The sequence below is a fragment of the Nannobrachium achirus genome, assembly GCF_963921795.1.
Source record: "Nannobrachium achirus genome assembly, chromosome: 12".
Lineage (NCBI taxonomy): Eukaryota > Metazoa > Chordata > Actinopteri > Myctophiformes > Myctophidae > Nannobrachium > Nannobrachium achirus.
The window spans coordinates 15,649,906-15,667,377 of NC_137832.1; the positions used below are offsets into that span (position 1 = coordinate 15,649,906).

Below are 17,472 nucleotides of genomic sequence, written 5' to 3' on the forward strand. Positions count from 1 at the left end.
CATTTTAACCATGATAGATATATTAAAAACACCCATTATTTTTTCTGGTTACTCATGCAAACGTCCTAATACATGAGCAGGCTGTGTTTTTTCGATAACTTTTTTTCATTTATTTTTTATAAATATTAGGGAAAATGGAAAAAATGAAATACAAAGAATAATTATTAAAAATAAATGAAAAAACATGGCCTGCTCACGTATTAGGAGGGTAATATGAGTCACCAGAAAAAATAATGAGTGTTTTTAATGAATTTATCATGGTTAAAATCAAGTTTGAAGTTACAATGTGTGTGTGTGTGGGGAGAAGCCCTGGGCCTGGAGGGCCTGGTAACATTTACATCAAATATCTAAATATTGACTCAAGCAAATTAAAAACTGTTCAGGTTGTTCATAAAAGCCTGATTAGATGATAAAATGACCAAAATTATTATTATTATTATTATTTTTTAGGTATCTGTGCTTTACTTGAGTGTTTCCAATTTCCAATACTTTTACGTCTACTCCACTACATCTCGGATCCAAATATTGTACTTTTTACTCCACCACATTTATTTGAAAACGTACTTTGCTAGTTACTTTGCAGATATAAATGATGATATTATAAAACATACATTAATCACTTTAGCCCTATTATAATCTTTGGCTATTTGAAAATAGCCGATCTACAAGCTCACAACGCGTCGCATCGCGGTGCGTTGTGAGCTTGTAGATCGGCTATTTTCAAACATTTTGTACTTTCACTTTTGGTACTCAAAGTACATTTTGATGCCAACACTTTCATACTTTTACTCAAGTACACTTCTATGGGGGTTTGGTTTGTCGATCGCTCGGTTAGTCCACTCCTTGATTACTTGACTCTTTTACCTTGTCACTCAGTCATTCAGTCGCTCGCTTGCTCACTCTCTCGCCCCTTGATTCGATTCAGTTCAATTCAAAGGGCTTTATTGGCATGAGAAAACACGCGTTTACTTTATCAAAGCAGAAGTGTACACAGTACATTACAATCAATCAATATAATACAGTCAAAATAAAATATGTACAATTTGTAAGGGGTGGAACAGTTTTCATGTATGGAGATTACTCGCTGCAGACAGTGCAGGGATGTATACAGTAGTGTTTAAGGTGGTTTAAGGTGGATATAGGAGCTTTTTTTAAAAATTTGTATCATTGGTCATGTTTTCAAACTCTCACCCCTTGAATCAGGCAGTCAGTCACCAATTTGGCTAGCCATCATCGAAAAAAGTTATTTTTCCTTTTCTTTGCGTAACATTGAGTCTGTTCTTGAGAGTCAGTCAGTCAGTCAGTCAGTCAGTCAGTCAGTCAGTCAGTCAGTCACTGACTCAGTCAGTGACTGACTGAGTTTTTACATTTACATTGCCAAAGCAAGTGTCAAAAATAAAATAAAAACAGTTGAAAAGGGGAAACATATATACAGTTGGAGGGGGTACAGCATTGTGCAAACAGAGTCTCATTGTGTAATTTTATATATATACAGGGTATAAAGCCTTTGGAACAAATGGCAGCATTGTTTTTCCTCAATACAATTTAGATCAGTGGTTCTCATAAGTGGATTTCAGGGAGTCTTGGTTCCTTTATGGGGGTCTAAATTGACCCGTGCAAGTCTGTAACTTTGACAGTGTACAAATGGAACCAAATGGACCCGTTAGGGCTCTTGTTCTGCCTTCCTGTCCTGGTGTCTTGGTGACGGTGACGGTGACGGACCACCCCCCACCCCTCGCCCCCCACCCGCCCACCTCCTCCTATAGTGTGACATGTGATAGATGGAGGTTGGGGTCTCTCTCTCTCTCTGTGTTGAGATAAGAGCCAGGCGGCCTAGCTGGGGGTTCGCTATACAGGCAGGCAGCCTGGCAGGTATGTATGTATGGGGCCAGCCAGCCCTACTCACATAACAGGGGCGGCGTGCCCCTTCACTGGCCATGCGGAACCCCAGCCATCTGGGACAGAAGCGCTGCACTGGGACAGTGATGGACTATAAGAGGAGTTGTATGAAATTTAGAGATGCTGCCTGGGTTTAAAGCCAGAAGGGCAGGCGAAGTGATTCCTCAAATGGGGGGTATTGACTGGGGAGGTGGGGGTGGGGTGGGTGGCTTGAGTTAGGGGAGGAGTAGGGGGACAGTATTGGCGCATTTGCTGTACATTCAATGTTACACTCTGTTGCATGTACATTATCGTGCCCCCCCCCCCCCCCCCCCCCCTCCCGTACGTTGTGGCCTCATGCACAAATAAACCCAAGTACCATATGGCTCCTCCTCATAAGAAATGTACCTCCTGTGTGGCAATGAAGGATGCAAGCATCAGTGTTTTGCGTACATTGTATTAACTATAAGGGTTGCTATACCCTTCTTAACCACGGTGTCATCTGAATCATATGTTTAAAGAAGAACTGTGACATTACAGTTTCTACAAATTCGCTGTTTTGCACAAAAGCATTATCAACCAATCGTGACTAAATAGTTAGGGCTGTCACAATTATTACATAATCGTCTAATTATTTTTCATAATCGTCATAATCGTTTACATGTTGATGTGTTCATCATTTTTCAAAAATAGTGGAAATGGCACATCTACAAGCTCACACAGACACGTTGTGAGCTTGTAGATCGGCTATTTCCACTATTTTTGAAAATGTGTTGAAAAATGATGAACACTTTTCAACATGTAAACGATTATGACGAAGTATAAAGTTGTCAAATATGTCAGTAATTTCTTTGTATATTTAGATATGTGTCATATCTGCCATGTGCAAATTCAAAGCCTAAAAGCCAAACAGAATTGTAATTGTCAACGACAAAAACACAATTAAATCGTTAATCGCAATTATTTGAGCGACAATTAATCGTCATGTAAAATGTCATTATCGTGACAGCCCTATAAATGGTAACACATTGCATGCAATGGAACACAGGTTGCTTTTTTTTTCTCCATTTCCTGAAAAGTAATGGCTTTGGACATTTCCACTTGACAGCGACGAAATGCTGTACGCCGTTCATCCGTCACGGATGGATGAGCGTGAATGTTTTATTGAGCATGAATTCCTGGTCCTCAGATGGAGACAGAGAAAAAGAGAGAAAGAGCGAGAGAGAGAGAGAGCACAAGAGCCTGTATGTTATTCTGATGGAAGGCTGATTGCGCCCGGAGGTTGCGGAGAGGTTTTCCGAGGTGAAAGGTTAAAGATGCAGCCCTTCTTTGTCAACACACAATGGGCCCACGGCCGAGCGGGCTCCGGTTGGATTGGCCGCTGCTCGGAAAAAAGCCCTCCTTGCCTGGGGCTATAATGGTCAATAGGACTGCCATGAGGATTAGCAGGGGGAGAGACCACACAACTGGAGCTCCCATTCTTCACCGCCCGTGATCCCATTATCAGCTAACACTGCTGCCTTAGAGCGGTGGTGATTGGAACTCCGGGTTAATCCAAGCTGTTTGGAATGCAGGATTGACTGGTTTCGGGATCGAGTGGGGAAATGGAAAATCCATGATGTGTGCGTTAAGGGATACTGTACATCTCGCGAGGAGGTGATGGGACGATACGCGATATTGTCGTTTATCGTGATAAAAGACACTCACGATAATCGTATCGTGGAGGTTTAATATATCGTGAAATTATCCTCCCGTCATGCACTGGGATCAATTCACCTTTTATTTGCCGAGCTGCGCATCCGGTACCAGTTAAACCCTCCATTAGTAAAACGTACCTTTAATATATGTACTTGATACAGTCGTTTTTTCACTCTCTACCTTATCGCTTTGCCAAAAAATAGCCGAAAAAATTGTAGATCTGCAATTTGCAAAGGATAACGGATGTTTTGGGATATTTAGATTATCGCGGTAATATCGTAAATCGCAATTTCTTTTGTCACTTTAATCGTGATATGAAATTTTCATATCGTCCCATCCCTACTCGTGAGGTTGATGGATGCATACATCCCCAGTATTTTATTTGGTGTGTTGCATGCTCGTGGGCAAACTGTAATGCATGTGCATGCACAAACTGTACGCATTAGGCAAAGCATGCTCGCGGGGAAAGGATTGTATGCGTCTTCTTAATGACTTGTCTGTGGCGGTCAGTTGTTGTACCACCGCCGGCGGTGGTCGGCACGTGCACATCGTGCACGCCCCTCTCCGCGTGCTGCCTGCCTACCGCGCACATGTGTAGTTTGTGTTTCGAGCGCAAGGAAGAAGAGAGAGAGAGAGAGAGAGAGAGAGAGAGAGAGAGAGAGCGGGGCACGTGTGTGTGTTTGAAGAGAACGTCTGTCTCTGTGTGTGTTGGTGTATGCTCCAGGGACAACATATGCCAGTGTTGATTGGGGGGGGGGCTTCTGTTAGACGGGGAGGAGGGCAGATGGGGGGGGGGGGGGGTGTGCGGGGGGGCAGCTGGCGTGTGCCGGGTCAGGGGTCTACAGCTGTTGATGGCAAGGAGGGTGGTACACTGACAGAGATAGGGGGGATCTGACGCACCGCCACCGACCGGGGCACTTTGCACACTTATGTATTTTGGATGATGGATCTTAGGTGGGCTAGAGTGTAAGTGAGACACGGACCCGGCCCGTCCACCCGATGGCCAGCACAGATGGTTCAGACTCTGGTGGGCCCACACAGTGGTCGCGCCCGAGTCGGTTTTCAATGTGGAGAAGGAAATGGAATTGGGCATAAAATGGGACACAGTCAAATCTTTGATAATTTTATTTTCACTTAACCATTCAGAACGGGTACACATTATAGCGTATTATTATTTTATGCTTAAGTGTCTTTTGAATCCTTCTAAGGTTTTTTTTTGAAAAACCTATGTTTCTATGTCAGCAATCTGGCAAGCCATTGTCAAAGAAAAGGTTCTTTTCACTTAACTGGAGGTTAGTGAAAAGCTAGTCTGTTCTTGAGAGACTACTATGTCAGTGGTTCTGAAACTTTTTCATGTGAAGGACCCCCAAAATGATATGTACTTGGCCATGGACCCCCATCTCAAAATATTTTGTTCCAGGGACCACCCAGAAGCAAAATTTGAGTTACAACATTTTCACAACCTTTTCAAAAATAGCAGATCTGCTATTTTTCAATAGTGAAAACATTCAATAATTCTAGGCCTAAATGGGTTAACGTACAACTTTGTTTTTTTTTTTTTTACAACAAGTGTTCATATTTTAGATAGTCATTAGAGAAAAGAAAAGATGAGCGTTGAAAGGTTTTCATTTATTCTTTCTATCGTAGTGATAAGTGATTTTTGATTTCCATGCATGGCCCCAGGTTGGCTAAATATGTATTTTTAGACACAATAAGCCCATTCACAAGATGCACCACAATCTTTCATGGGCAGATGTGACTTATGGGGGCTGGTGTAAATAGTAACAAAGACATTTCTGGCTTATTGTGTCTAAAAAGACATATTTAGCCACTTGTACGCATGCTCCCACCTACTGAAATCAAAGTACTAAAATCGCTAAAACAATAGAAAGCAGTAAATGAAAACATAACACTCATCTTTTCTTTTCTCTAATTACAATCTAAAATGTGAACCCTTCTTGTAAAAAAAAAAGGTTGTCCTTTAAAGACTCACAAATCAAATCACATAAACCCCACAAGACATACAGTAAAAAAATAAATAACATAAAATGACATAGCATACACACATACAATGTAATAAAATAAAAGACATCTGTTCACATGTTATTTCTGAATTCTCATGCATTCCATGGTACTCGACCCAGGCTCTTCTTCCCTTGTTTCAAGTGTTTTCCCCCTCCTCACTGTCCTTGTTAGCATCCTTGTGTATTGTCCATTTGATCCACTTGTCCTCCCATTGTTCTTCTTGTAGTCTCAGGCGGTGAGTCAGTTTCTCCATGACCAGTGCTTAATTTGTGCCGGAACATGTTCCGGTACCTAGCTTTTTCGGACCGGCACCTATTTCATTGGATCCGGCACCTATTTGATTTGGAATGAAGGATCCGGGACCTTCCCTGTCAAAAAAGGGGAAAAAAATCTATAAATAAATATAAGAAATAAACTGTGTCCATGACACTTATTTCCAAAATCCTTTATTAATTGAACTCCTTGCATACCTAGGGCTGTCTCAATTATGACATTTTACATGATGATTAATTGTCACTCAAATTGCGATTAACGATTTAATTGTGTATTTGTCGTTGACAATTACATTTCTGTTTGACTTTTAGGCTTTGAAGTTGCATATGGCAATCATGACACATTAAATTACTGAGATATTTGATTATTGTATACTTAAAAAATAACATTGATAGTGGAAATAGCCGATCTACAATCTCACAACGCGTTGTGAGCTTGTAGATCTGCTGTTTCCACTACTTTTTGAAAGTGTTTGTAACTATATTAACATTTCTCAACATGGAAACGATTGACGATTATGCAAAAATAATTGTGATTACCTCAAATAATTGCGATTAGACGATTATGTAATAATTGTGACGGCCCTATGCATACCTCTAAATGGGTAAGAAAATATTGGTGTTATCATGCTAACATGAAGTACCCTGCCTACACACTACCTACTTTCAAGGGGAATTTTAGGAAGTCACAAATTGATTACAGTAAAAACACTGACACTGTCTAAACAACTTGAGATTTTTGAAATGGTTTTTGAACATTTTTTGAAAGTGTTTAACAACAATTAAATCTACTATGAAATCTGTCTGTATTCATCCAATTTCCTCATCAGTGGGTTGACCAGTCAATCTGATAATTGCACATGTGCATTTACCATTAAAATGCAGGGAGTGAGGAAGCATATTTTTACAACCTTTCTGTAGTCGTTGTGTTGCCAGACAACTATTCCACAAGCTCTGAATGCTATATATACAGTCTAGAGTTTGGAGCCTTCTTCTATTTCCTATCTATATTCTATAGTTTAAAGATCTCTAAAATATATTTTAGAATTAAATTAATAAGCATCAAGCTATATTATGTTTTGAATCGTTTTAATTTACAGTAGGACAAATCTGTGCGAAACGGAAGCGGGGAGGTGGGATATCCACTTTTACTCTTGGATTGTTTTCAGCACTTCCGTATGACATTTGAAAAGTGTGTGTGTGTGTGTGTGTGTGTGTGTGTGTGTGTGTGTGTGTGTGTGTGTGTGTGTGTGTGTGTGTGTGTGTGTGTGTGTGTGTGTGTGTGTGTGTGTGTGTGTGTGTGTGTGTGTGTGTGTGAGAACAGTCTGGCTTAGACTAGCATTTCTGTGAACTTTCACTCGATGTAAGCCTGCTGTGGGTGGAGCCAGGGGGAGTGACTCAGAGAAAAGTGCCATGATGGTTAATTGATTGGCAGATGTTTCCAGTTGTCTGTTCTTGTGCTCTCTTCTAAATAGTAGCCATTTAGACCTGAATGCAAATCTCTGTCACTCTAGATTTGAACCACTTTAACCATTATTTTAATGCTTTAACTATTGCAAAAAATTAGAATATTGTGTAAAAGTAAATTTTCTTGAAACGTTCATATATTTCTTGAAACGTTCATATATTCTAGATACAGTGAACTATTCCAAACCTCTTTTGTTACAAATTCTGAATTTTTATGGCATACAGCTCATGAATATCAAAAGTCCATATTTCAAAATATTACAATATTACAAGAGACCACTCAAAACAAGGATTTATAATAGAAATGTCAACCTTCTGAAGTCAGAGTAGCTTGAAGTCCAGTGGGAAGTTTCCACAGTCAGATATGATTTGGGCTGCTATTGCATCTGCAATGCTTTTTTACACAATATTCAAATTTTTCTAGATGGATCTGAATATTCAAAGAAATCACGATTTTTCTAAAATAACAGATCTACAAGCTCGCAGCGCGCTGTGAGCTGTGAGTCATATTTAACTGGGGACCCCTTACCCTGACAAGCACTTGGAATTGTAGGAGTTGAGGCATTACATTGATTCAGTTTGACTCGGTTCCTCAAATAATGTGTTGCAAGGCGTTGTGAGCTTGCGGATCAGCAAGTATTTTCACAAGTTTGCGTCATTCTTATATTATTTGATAGTTTGGCCAGTTTTTATAGAATGGCTTGTTGATTACCTTTGATGCAGTAATGGTCTCCCCCCCCCACCCCTTTAAAGTTATAAAGGACTTGATTTAAATGCATGGCAACATATAAGACTTGGACTATATAGACAAGGTGTACCAAGTATGTTTGTGGTCAGTAAAGTGCGGAAGTGCTTTAATTACAGAAACGGTCTCATTGTATCAACAACAACCCACCGCACATCTTTGTTCAGAGACCATATAGAGTGCTACAGTGACATAATGACCAATCAATTTTTGTCCTCAGTGGTTTGGTATCTTCATCTTAAAGAGGTTGTGCCAAAACTTTGTACTTTTTCTGTTTTGTATGTGTCTATGGAGTTAATATTACTCCAATGCAGTGTTTCCCAAGCAGTGGGTCGGGACCCATTTGTGTGTCGTGGACACATTTGTGTCCCAATCTCCCCAGGAGCCAGTCATTGCAATTTTTTTCATTTTCATTTTTTCATTTCATTTGAAAGCTGGGGATCATAGCTACAAAATGATATATTGGTTGTGGAGATTGACCCAACAGTTTTGAAGATATGGCTTATAGAATGATGCCATGCTGAAATAGTACTTTTGAGATATTCAAGTTTTAAATAAATTTCTAACCTGCAATGACCTGACTCCGCCACATGGGGAGCAATCTTCAATTCAATCTTCAATTCAAAGAAGCTTTATTGGCATGAGAACACAAACGTTTACACAGTGGTGGAAAAAGTACCAACATTTTATAATAAAGTAAAGTATCAATTCTGCAATGTAGAATCACTCTGTTACAAGTAAAAGTCCAGAATAAAAAATGTACTTGAGTAAAAGTACAAAAGTATTGGTATCCAAATGTACTTAAAGTACCAAAAGTAAAAGTACAAAATGTTTGAAAATAGCAGATCTACAAGCTCACAACGCGTCGCACCGCAATGCGTTGTGAGCTTGTAGATCGTCTATTTTCAAATAGCCTTGGTATAACATAGGGCTAAAGTGGTTTATGTATGTTTTAAACTTTAGTTATTGCTCTCTAAAAAGATAATGCCACAACAGCATCTCAAGCATTATTGGGCTAAATGTAAAGACGCTACAGTGCGCCAACCGTGAAGCAGTTTAACCAATTTGCTACATACGTCTACACAAACGGTCAGATTACAAAGATAAATTGCTTAGTGAAGGCTCACAGATGTCACCATAGGGTACGCTCCAGCAGAATGTCCCGTAATGATCGTATTATTTAATGAGGAGCATTTTAATCCGATCTGTCGTCGTTTCCTTAAAAAGGTATTAATGTATCTAAGTGCAGTACACCTCGCAACCGATGGGGTCGCATGGCTGAAAAACAACAGAAAATGGCATCTGATCGGATTAAAATGCAGTTTATTAAACAATACGAAAGATACGGGTAATTCTGCTTGAGCGTACCATACTGTGACATCTGTGAGACTTCAGTAAGCACGTTATCTTTGAAATATGAAGGTTTTTGTAGACGTACGTAGCAAATAGGATTAACTGCTCAACACGAGGTTGAAGTGAACCTATTACGTGTGCAACAGGGCTAACTGTGCTAAATGTAGCATAATCAGTGTTTGTGTAACTTCAGCCAGAAGGATTATTTGACCTGATAATAAAACACAATCTACAGGCTTAACCGCCTCGCGTTGTGAGCTTGTAGAAGAGAGCAACAATAGAGTTGGGTCACGTTTTATTTGTTTATAGCCTGCAGCTAGCGCTGCAGCTAGCGCTAGCTAACGCTAGCTAGCGTTAGCCGTTAGCCACTCATAGCCAGTCAACCAGAATAGTCTACTCTAAAGTCAACTTTCCGACGGCGAGTGGACGATTGCATTCCATCCATGTTTTCTTGGCTGTCAATTTATTGTCCAAAAAAACAAACACCCTGAACGTTAGAATTAGATAGTTTAGGACGACACTGATCTATTCAATGCTAAGCTAACTCAGTGACAAAGGAAGCTTCCGCACCGGAGCATACGTCACAGACGTCTCCAGGCCGCTCCAGGATCATTTCACCAGCGTAGAAGAAGAAACAGCGGAAGTCAAGAACGGCGGAAGAATAATAAATAATAATACACAAAATCATACATTACGTGGTTAATAATTGTTCATTTGGAACACACGTGGCATTAAATTAATGGGATAAATACTGTGGGTTGCTTCGCTAAGTAATGGAGTCCCGATATTACCGCATTTGGCTACAAACGGCTAACAAAGGCTGGCTAGTTAGCATTTTAGCTAATATAAACTGGGAGGACTAACAGAATTATGTACCGATCTCTCACATTAATTAAAAAAAGTCTTATTTACATGCAGAGTTAAGCTCTGGCGTTTAAGTGAAATGTAGCCTAGATATTATGAGATGCTGTTGTGGCATAAAAAAAAAAAGAGCAAAAAAAAAAAAAAAAATCATTTTGGCTACAGGGAATAATGACAGTCCCCGAGATGACTAGCTGCTGGGGGTGCTGGGACACATGTATGGGTCCCTTAATTTTTTTGGTTCCTACATTTTGTTTTTAATTATTATTTCAAAACATTTTCAAATAGCATTCCCAAAAAGCTAATATTTTCATGAAGTAAAAAAAGAAATTCCATAAATTAAAAGAAGTAGTGAAAATCTTTAAAAAATGGGTCCCCTGATCTTTCATCTTGGGTCCCCTGAAAAAAAGTTTGGGAACCACTGAAATCGACGATCAAACATGCTGTGAGCTTGTAGATCTGCTGTTTTCACTAGTTTGGGTCCTGGGCAAACGTCTAATGTCTCTTGGGTGTCGAGCTAAAAAGTTTGGGAACCACTGCTCTAATAGACCCACAGGTGTGGTTATAATATGCAAATATGTCTTCCCTGTCATATGTGGGCATAAAAGATACCCATATATGGACTTTTACATAGGTAATGTCACCTGTGATATCCCCTGTGATGTCACAGTGATAAGGGAACTAACCCAGTTTACAGTTTACAGTTTAGGCATTTAGCAGACGCTTTTAATCCAAAGCGACTTACAATAAGCAGATACAAAACATCACAAGATAATATGTCAGTACATCAACAGCAATATAACAAGTGCAAATGGATATCTATCTAGAAAAAAATATATATATATAATCAAAGTTCTAAAAAACCTAAAAACAAATGCTAACTATCTTCATGTATGGTCATTGATTTTCTGTAGTGCTAAGGGTTTAGGTGGAGTCTGAAGAGGTGAGTCTTCAGTCCACGGCGAGAGCTAGCGAGTGAGTCCGTTGTTCTAAGTGCGACAGGGAGTTTATTCCACAACTTGGGGGCCAGGAGGGCAAACTGTCTCGGACGAGTGGATTTTTGCCCTGGAGTTTTTAGCGAGGGTTCTGTCAGCATCCCTGTGTTGGCTGATCTAAGTGAACGGGTGGGGGTGTAGGCGTTGATCAGGTCTTGGAGGTATGGAGGAGCCATACCTTTGGCTGCTTTGAAGGTCAGCATCAGTGTTTTGTATTCAGTGCGGGCCGCAACCGGGAGCCAGTGGAGGCTGCGGAGAAGGGGAGAGACATGGACCCATAGACTGTAAAAATGTGGACTGACTGACTGACTGACTGACTGACTGACTGACTGACTGACTGACTGACTGACTCAGTATGGATATCCAGGGTTTTGCCCAAGCCTACTGTGAAGCCAATCCCAGCTTATGTACAGTACTGTACAGTGGTGTAAAGAAATTAGTACATTTACTTAAGTAATGTACTGAAGTACAATTTTGAGGTATTTGTACTTTACTTGAGTATTTCCAATACTTTTACTTCTACTCCACTACATCTCGGATCCAAATAATGTACTTTTTACTCCACTACAATTATTTGAAAACTTGTTACTTTGTAGATTTTGATTATCATTACAAAACATACATTAACCACTTCAGCCCTATATACATTTCAAACCATTTGAAAATAGCTGATCTTATATAGACGATTTTATATACATTTGAAAACTCAATGGGACATTCTGCATAATAAGTACTTTTACTTTGGTACTTTAAGTACATTTCAATACCAATACTTTTGTAAGTACATTTTGAATTCCAGACTTTTTTTTTTTTTTTTTAGTATTTCTATATTGCAGTATTGATACTTTTACTTAAAGGAGCTATAGTCAACTTTTTCATTGTAGGGCCGACACTTTGTTTACATCCTAGCCTATAGACTAGGATGTAAACAAAGTGTCGGTCTGACAGCGGCCAAAATGATTATTTTATCATTATTTTACACTTTGTGTGGTCATTTTTTAATAGAAACACATATATGAAGCTTATTTTTTTATAAAATATTTTTGAAACATTATTTTTATTTTAGCATCCGTTTTTCAAGAAAAAGTTGACTATAGCTACTTTAAAGGGGAGAACCATCCATTTTCAACATTGAACTATGTCATTAATATACCTTTGAGTTGTGTGGAAATCCCCCCGCTTCTGTGTTGCCTAGAACTGGAGGATTGATTTTGGGGTTTGGCTTGCAAAGTACACCGTGATGACATCAGTTCTAGACAACACAGAAGCAGGGGGACTTTTTTTATTATTTCCACATAACATGTTGAAAATGTGTGGTTCTCCTCAAGTAAGACATTTGAGTACCTTTTCCGCCACTGACTGTACAGTATGTGTAGGTTTGGATGTGAAAGTGTAGAGCACTACAGCGTTGTCTGGCACTTGTTCATTCTCTCCTCATTATAGATTAGTGACGCAGAACTAAACCATGGCCCTATAGCAAGCATTGCTTTCTCACTGCCAATAATGATTTGCCATTCTACAATCTGAATATTATTAACCACTTACACCCTTACTACTTTCTTGGTCCCCTAGTGGTCTACGCTATAGCACTGTTTCCCAAACAGTGGGTCGGGACCCACTTGTGAGTCGCAGAAAGATTTTTATGGGTTCCTTTGTTTTGTTTCTTACATTTTTGTCTCCACCAGCCGAAGGCAGGGGGAGAGTATGTTTTCGCCCCTGTCCGTGCGTCCGTGCATGTGTCCGTCCGTCCGTGCGTCCGTCCTCCGAGTTTGTTACCAGCTAATCTCCGGCGCCGTTGGCCCAGACGCTGCCAAAATGAGCACACACACTCCCTGGATGCCAGTTCAGAACCTCTGCCCCACATTTTTCAAATGGCCCTGTTCTAGCGCCACCATGAGGCCGATGTTTGCAAAACACAGAGTCCAAAAATCACGCAAATCGGTAGACAGCATCTCTACAGTCATGTGTTCGACACGGATCTGTCTGATTGTCCATATTCCATCCTGATTGGCTGATATTGGCTTTCAAAGATTGTAAGATTGGTCCATTTTGGACAAAATGCCTCAAATCACAAATGCAGAGTGCAATTAACATGAAATCGCGCACACAGGTTCCCACTGGGCCAAGGAAGAAATGCCACTTCAAATTTTTGAAATCAGCCTCATGGTGGCGCTATAACAGGCTGATTCGTGGTTTTACCTATAACTCCACTGATCAGTTTCAAACTTTGTAAGCGCACTCCCTGAATGCGAATTCAGAACCTCTGCCCCACATTTTTCACATGGGCCTGTTCTAGCGCCACCAGGAGGCCAATTTGTGCAAAACTACCTTTTGGCCAGTACTACTACAGATTTTGTCCAAAAATCACGCAAATCGGTAGACAGTATCTCTACAGTCATGTGATCGACATGGATCTGTCTGATTGTCCATATTCCATCCTGATTGGCTGAGATTGGCTTTCAAAGTTTGCAAGATTGGTCCGTTTTTGACAAAATGCCTCAAATCACAAACGCAGAGTGCAATTAACATGAAATCGCGCACACACGTTTCCAGTAGGATGAGGAAGCAATGCCACTTCAAATTTTTGAAATCAGCCTCATGGTGGCGCTATAACAGGCCAATTTGTGGTTTTACCTATAACTCCACCGATCAGTTTCAAACTTTGTAAGCGCACTCCCAATAGGCCAAGGATTTTTTTTTACATCAGCCTTTTATAGCGCCACCTGGAGGCCGACTTATGTAAGACACATTTTTGGATATTACTCCTTCAGATTTTACCCAAAATGAACACAAATCAGTACACAGTATCTCTACAGTCATATGATCAAGACAGATCTATTAAATATTCCATCCTGATTGGCTAAGATTGGCCTCCAAACTTTGCAGGATTGATCCGTTTCAAACAAAATGCCTCAAATCAAACACAGCGTGCAATTGTAATGAAATTGTGCACGCACATTCGCAAAAGGCCAAGGAAGAAATTACACTACAAAATGTTCAAATCAGCCTCATGGTGGCGCCATGAAAGGCCTAAGATTGGTGAAGAACACATGTCACCCTTTTTACATTGGCCTATTATACCACCACCAGGACGCGTGGCTGGTGGAGACCTGTGCTCGGAAGAGCACTTCTTCTAGTGTTAATAATAAATTCAGAGTGAAATGTCTGGAGCTGGAGTCTGGTGCAACGCACAGGTCCTGGATCTGGTGAGGCGGACGGGAGTCAATCCATAGAGCCTGGTCCTTCCATGCGCCAGATTTCCTCTCCCAGTCTCAGCAGAGTAGTTCCGGATCGGTGGAGTGAATGGTCCTGTCTTTCCCTAATGGAACTGATCGTGGGTAGCTACTGGGACCTAAGTCAGGACTTGATCAACCCCGGCTGGGTCACCCATGTGAGGGGTACGATGTTGCGAGACCCGAAACCCCGATGAGCTTGGGCTACATCACTGAGGATATGTCCCAGGTGCATCCATGCAATGTGATGATTGATTATTTTTTTTCAGTAATTTCATTAAGAAATCAAAGACAAATCTAAGAAATTCCATGAATTAGAACATGAATGTTTAAGAAGTAGTGAAAATAGCTGATCTACAAGCTCACAGTGTGACGCAAAGTGATGCATTGTGAGCTTGTAGATCTGCTATTTTTCACTAGTTTGGGTCCCAGGCAAATTTCTCTTTTGGGTCTCGAGCTATAAGGTATGGGACCGACTGGTCTATACAGACATTTTTTCCAGAGCGCTGCCATGTAGCTGCAGTGTCGCTGTGCGAAGCGCTGTCGCTTGACACCGCAGTTATGGTTGCCGGCTGCCTCCCTGAGACATGGGTCTATACTTGGCTCCCTCTAGTTCACAACGTGTCACTTCAAGTTCCAACACATCGTGAGCTTGCATGAATGTCCCCCAATCATGACATGCCCAGAATAGGGATGCTTGCCTTGGGTTCATGTGGTTAAATGAAAATGTCCATCTTTTGTTGTGCCTTTGCAATTCTAATGGGTATGAATTTTATTGACGCTGTTAATTTCTGGTTTGTTTATTTTGGCTACTGCTACAAATGTCATGGTCTTGTACTCTTTTGGCTACATATCTCCTAGTCTCGTGTGGCCAGACTGTTGACTCCCACGATTTGCAAATGTTCTCGTCATACTGTCTGGGGCAACAGAAGTCTGGGATAAAGCGTATGGGATAAAGCGAATGTGACGCTCCCTTGGTGCAGTAGTGATACTGGAAGCGTTTTGTCAATATTTTTTGGTGACTTATTTCGTCTTTCTCTGGTGTTGTTGGTGTTACTTCCATGATGTCAAATGTTTTCTTAAACTATACACGCAGAACAAGAAGTTAAGGGTATGGCAAAGATTGGAGTCCTCATGGAAAATAGGCATTACATTTTGGATAACACGGTTCTATTGTGAAAATAGCCGATCTACATGCTCACAACGCCTGTAGATTGGCAAAAAGAAAAAAACTACTTTTGTCAGTTTTTTACACAGGTTTCTACGGTTTCTTGGGCTGGATATGGCAGCCTGGAATGGTTTTTCAAGTGCAGCTAAACTTGGCATGTTAGTAAACGTGCCACAATTAACAATAATGCATTGCAGCTGACCTGCGGAACCTGGGAATATACCATTCTGTCAAGCTGGGGAGAATACAAGTGTGGAGAATATAATTATAACTAGCCCTTACCCGTTCAAAGATATGAGCTCCTAAATGATGTGCAGTGTGTGGGTTATGGGGTGCACACAGTACATGAGGGATGGAAAGTAACTTTAACTGGTGCTTGCATGATAATGGGAGCATCAATGTAAGAAATACCCGTTTCGTTTAATGGCTATAGAGATACTGTGTACCGATCTGCATGATTTTTGGACAACATCTGTAACAGGGCCAGACAACCGCCACCCCCGCCCGCCCGCCCACCCGCCTGCACACACACACACACACACACACACACACACACACACACACACACACACACACACACACACACACACACACACACACAGAGCTGGTTAAACATGTTGCCTCATGCTAGATGCAGAATAGATATAGATACACCATAAAAATGCTAATATACAGCATATGATTTGTGAAAGTGACAAACGGGCTTCACAGTTATGTCAGGTGTGTTTATATGCTAATGGTGATGCGATTTCAGATCAATTGCTCCAGCCACTGAGGAGAAACGCTGTGACAGACACTCACTCAGACAGACAGACAGACAGACAGACAGACAGACAGACACTCACTCAGACAGACAGACATTATATGTTTGATACCTTGTCAAAGTGACCATTATGTAAAATTTTGCATTTGTAGTTATTTTACTGTAATTTAACAACATAATAACCAGCACAGATAGACAAAGAGACATTCATGGATTTATATTTAAAAGTAACTTTTATTTTCCCCCCTGGACCCAGGGTATGGCAGCTGCATACCCCTGCCATACCCAATTGACGCCCCTGGAGCCGATTGTAATTATCACCAACACGATGAGCTAATCTTTCCCTATTGTAACCCTTCTGTTTTCCAGGCTTTTATGGTGACCATCCTCTGGAGGTGGAACAGAATGACGGCATGGGTGAGTTCACAAACCATACGTTTATTATCCAGAACGTTACTCTGTTTGTATTGGTTCTCATGCTGCTTTTTCACTTACCTTGAACAAAATCCACCACTTTTACCATCATTCACCATCAATTCAGGTCTCTTCATGCTTAATTAAGTTAATATTAATATTAAAGGAGTAGTTCATCCCCAAAATGACTTTTTTTCCCCTGTTGATTACTGATGCCATGGAGACTTGAGTTCAATAATATTTTTCTGTATTTGTTGCGTTCCTAAGGCAATAATTTGATTACAATAAATCGACCCCCATTGATTCCAGATGGGGACCCAAATATATTTGGGTCCTGGAATCAGTAAATTTACTATTATACATTTTTCGTCTTAGGAATGCGACACATATAGAACTCAAGTCTCCATGGCATGAGTAATCAATAGAAAGAAAGTCATTTTGGGGGTGAACTACTCCTTTAACTAGGCCACTTTCACATAATGCTGTATGACCCACTTTGAATTTTCTCACCACAGTCAGGTTAATTTCAGTAGTAAATAGCATACAAGAATGGCCTCTGACAGCAATGACAGGATGTTTAATACTGTAATTGGAAAGTAA

At 40.5% G+C, this 17,472-nt stretch overlaps 1 protein-coding gene across 1 annotated transcript in view; it reads left to right on the forward strand.

Annotated features, from left to right (window-relative positions):
• Nucleotides 1-17,472, forward strand: part of nr6a1a (nuclear receptor subfamily 6, group A, member 1a) — a gene marked incomplete at both ends in the record, with an annotated part of 113,555 nt that overhangs the window by 15,042 nt on the left and 81,041 nt on the right. Inside the window, one exon of the mRNA XM_080738964.1 lies at nt 16,828-16,875. Within this exon, the coding sequence (XP_080595090.1) occupies nt 16,828-16,875 (48 nt within the window). The remainder of the gene's footprint in view (nt 1-16,827; nt 16,876-17,472) is intronic.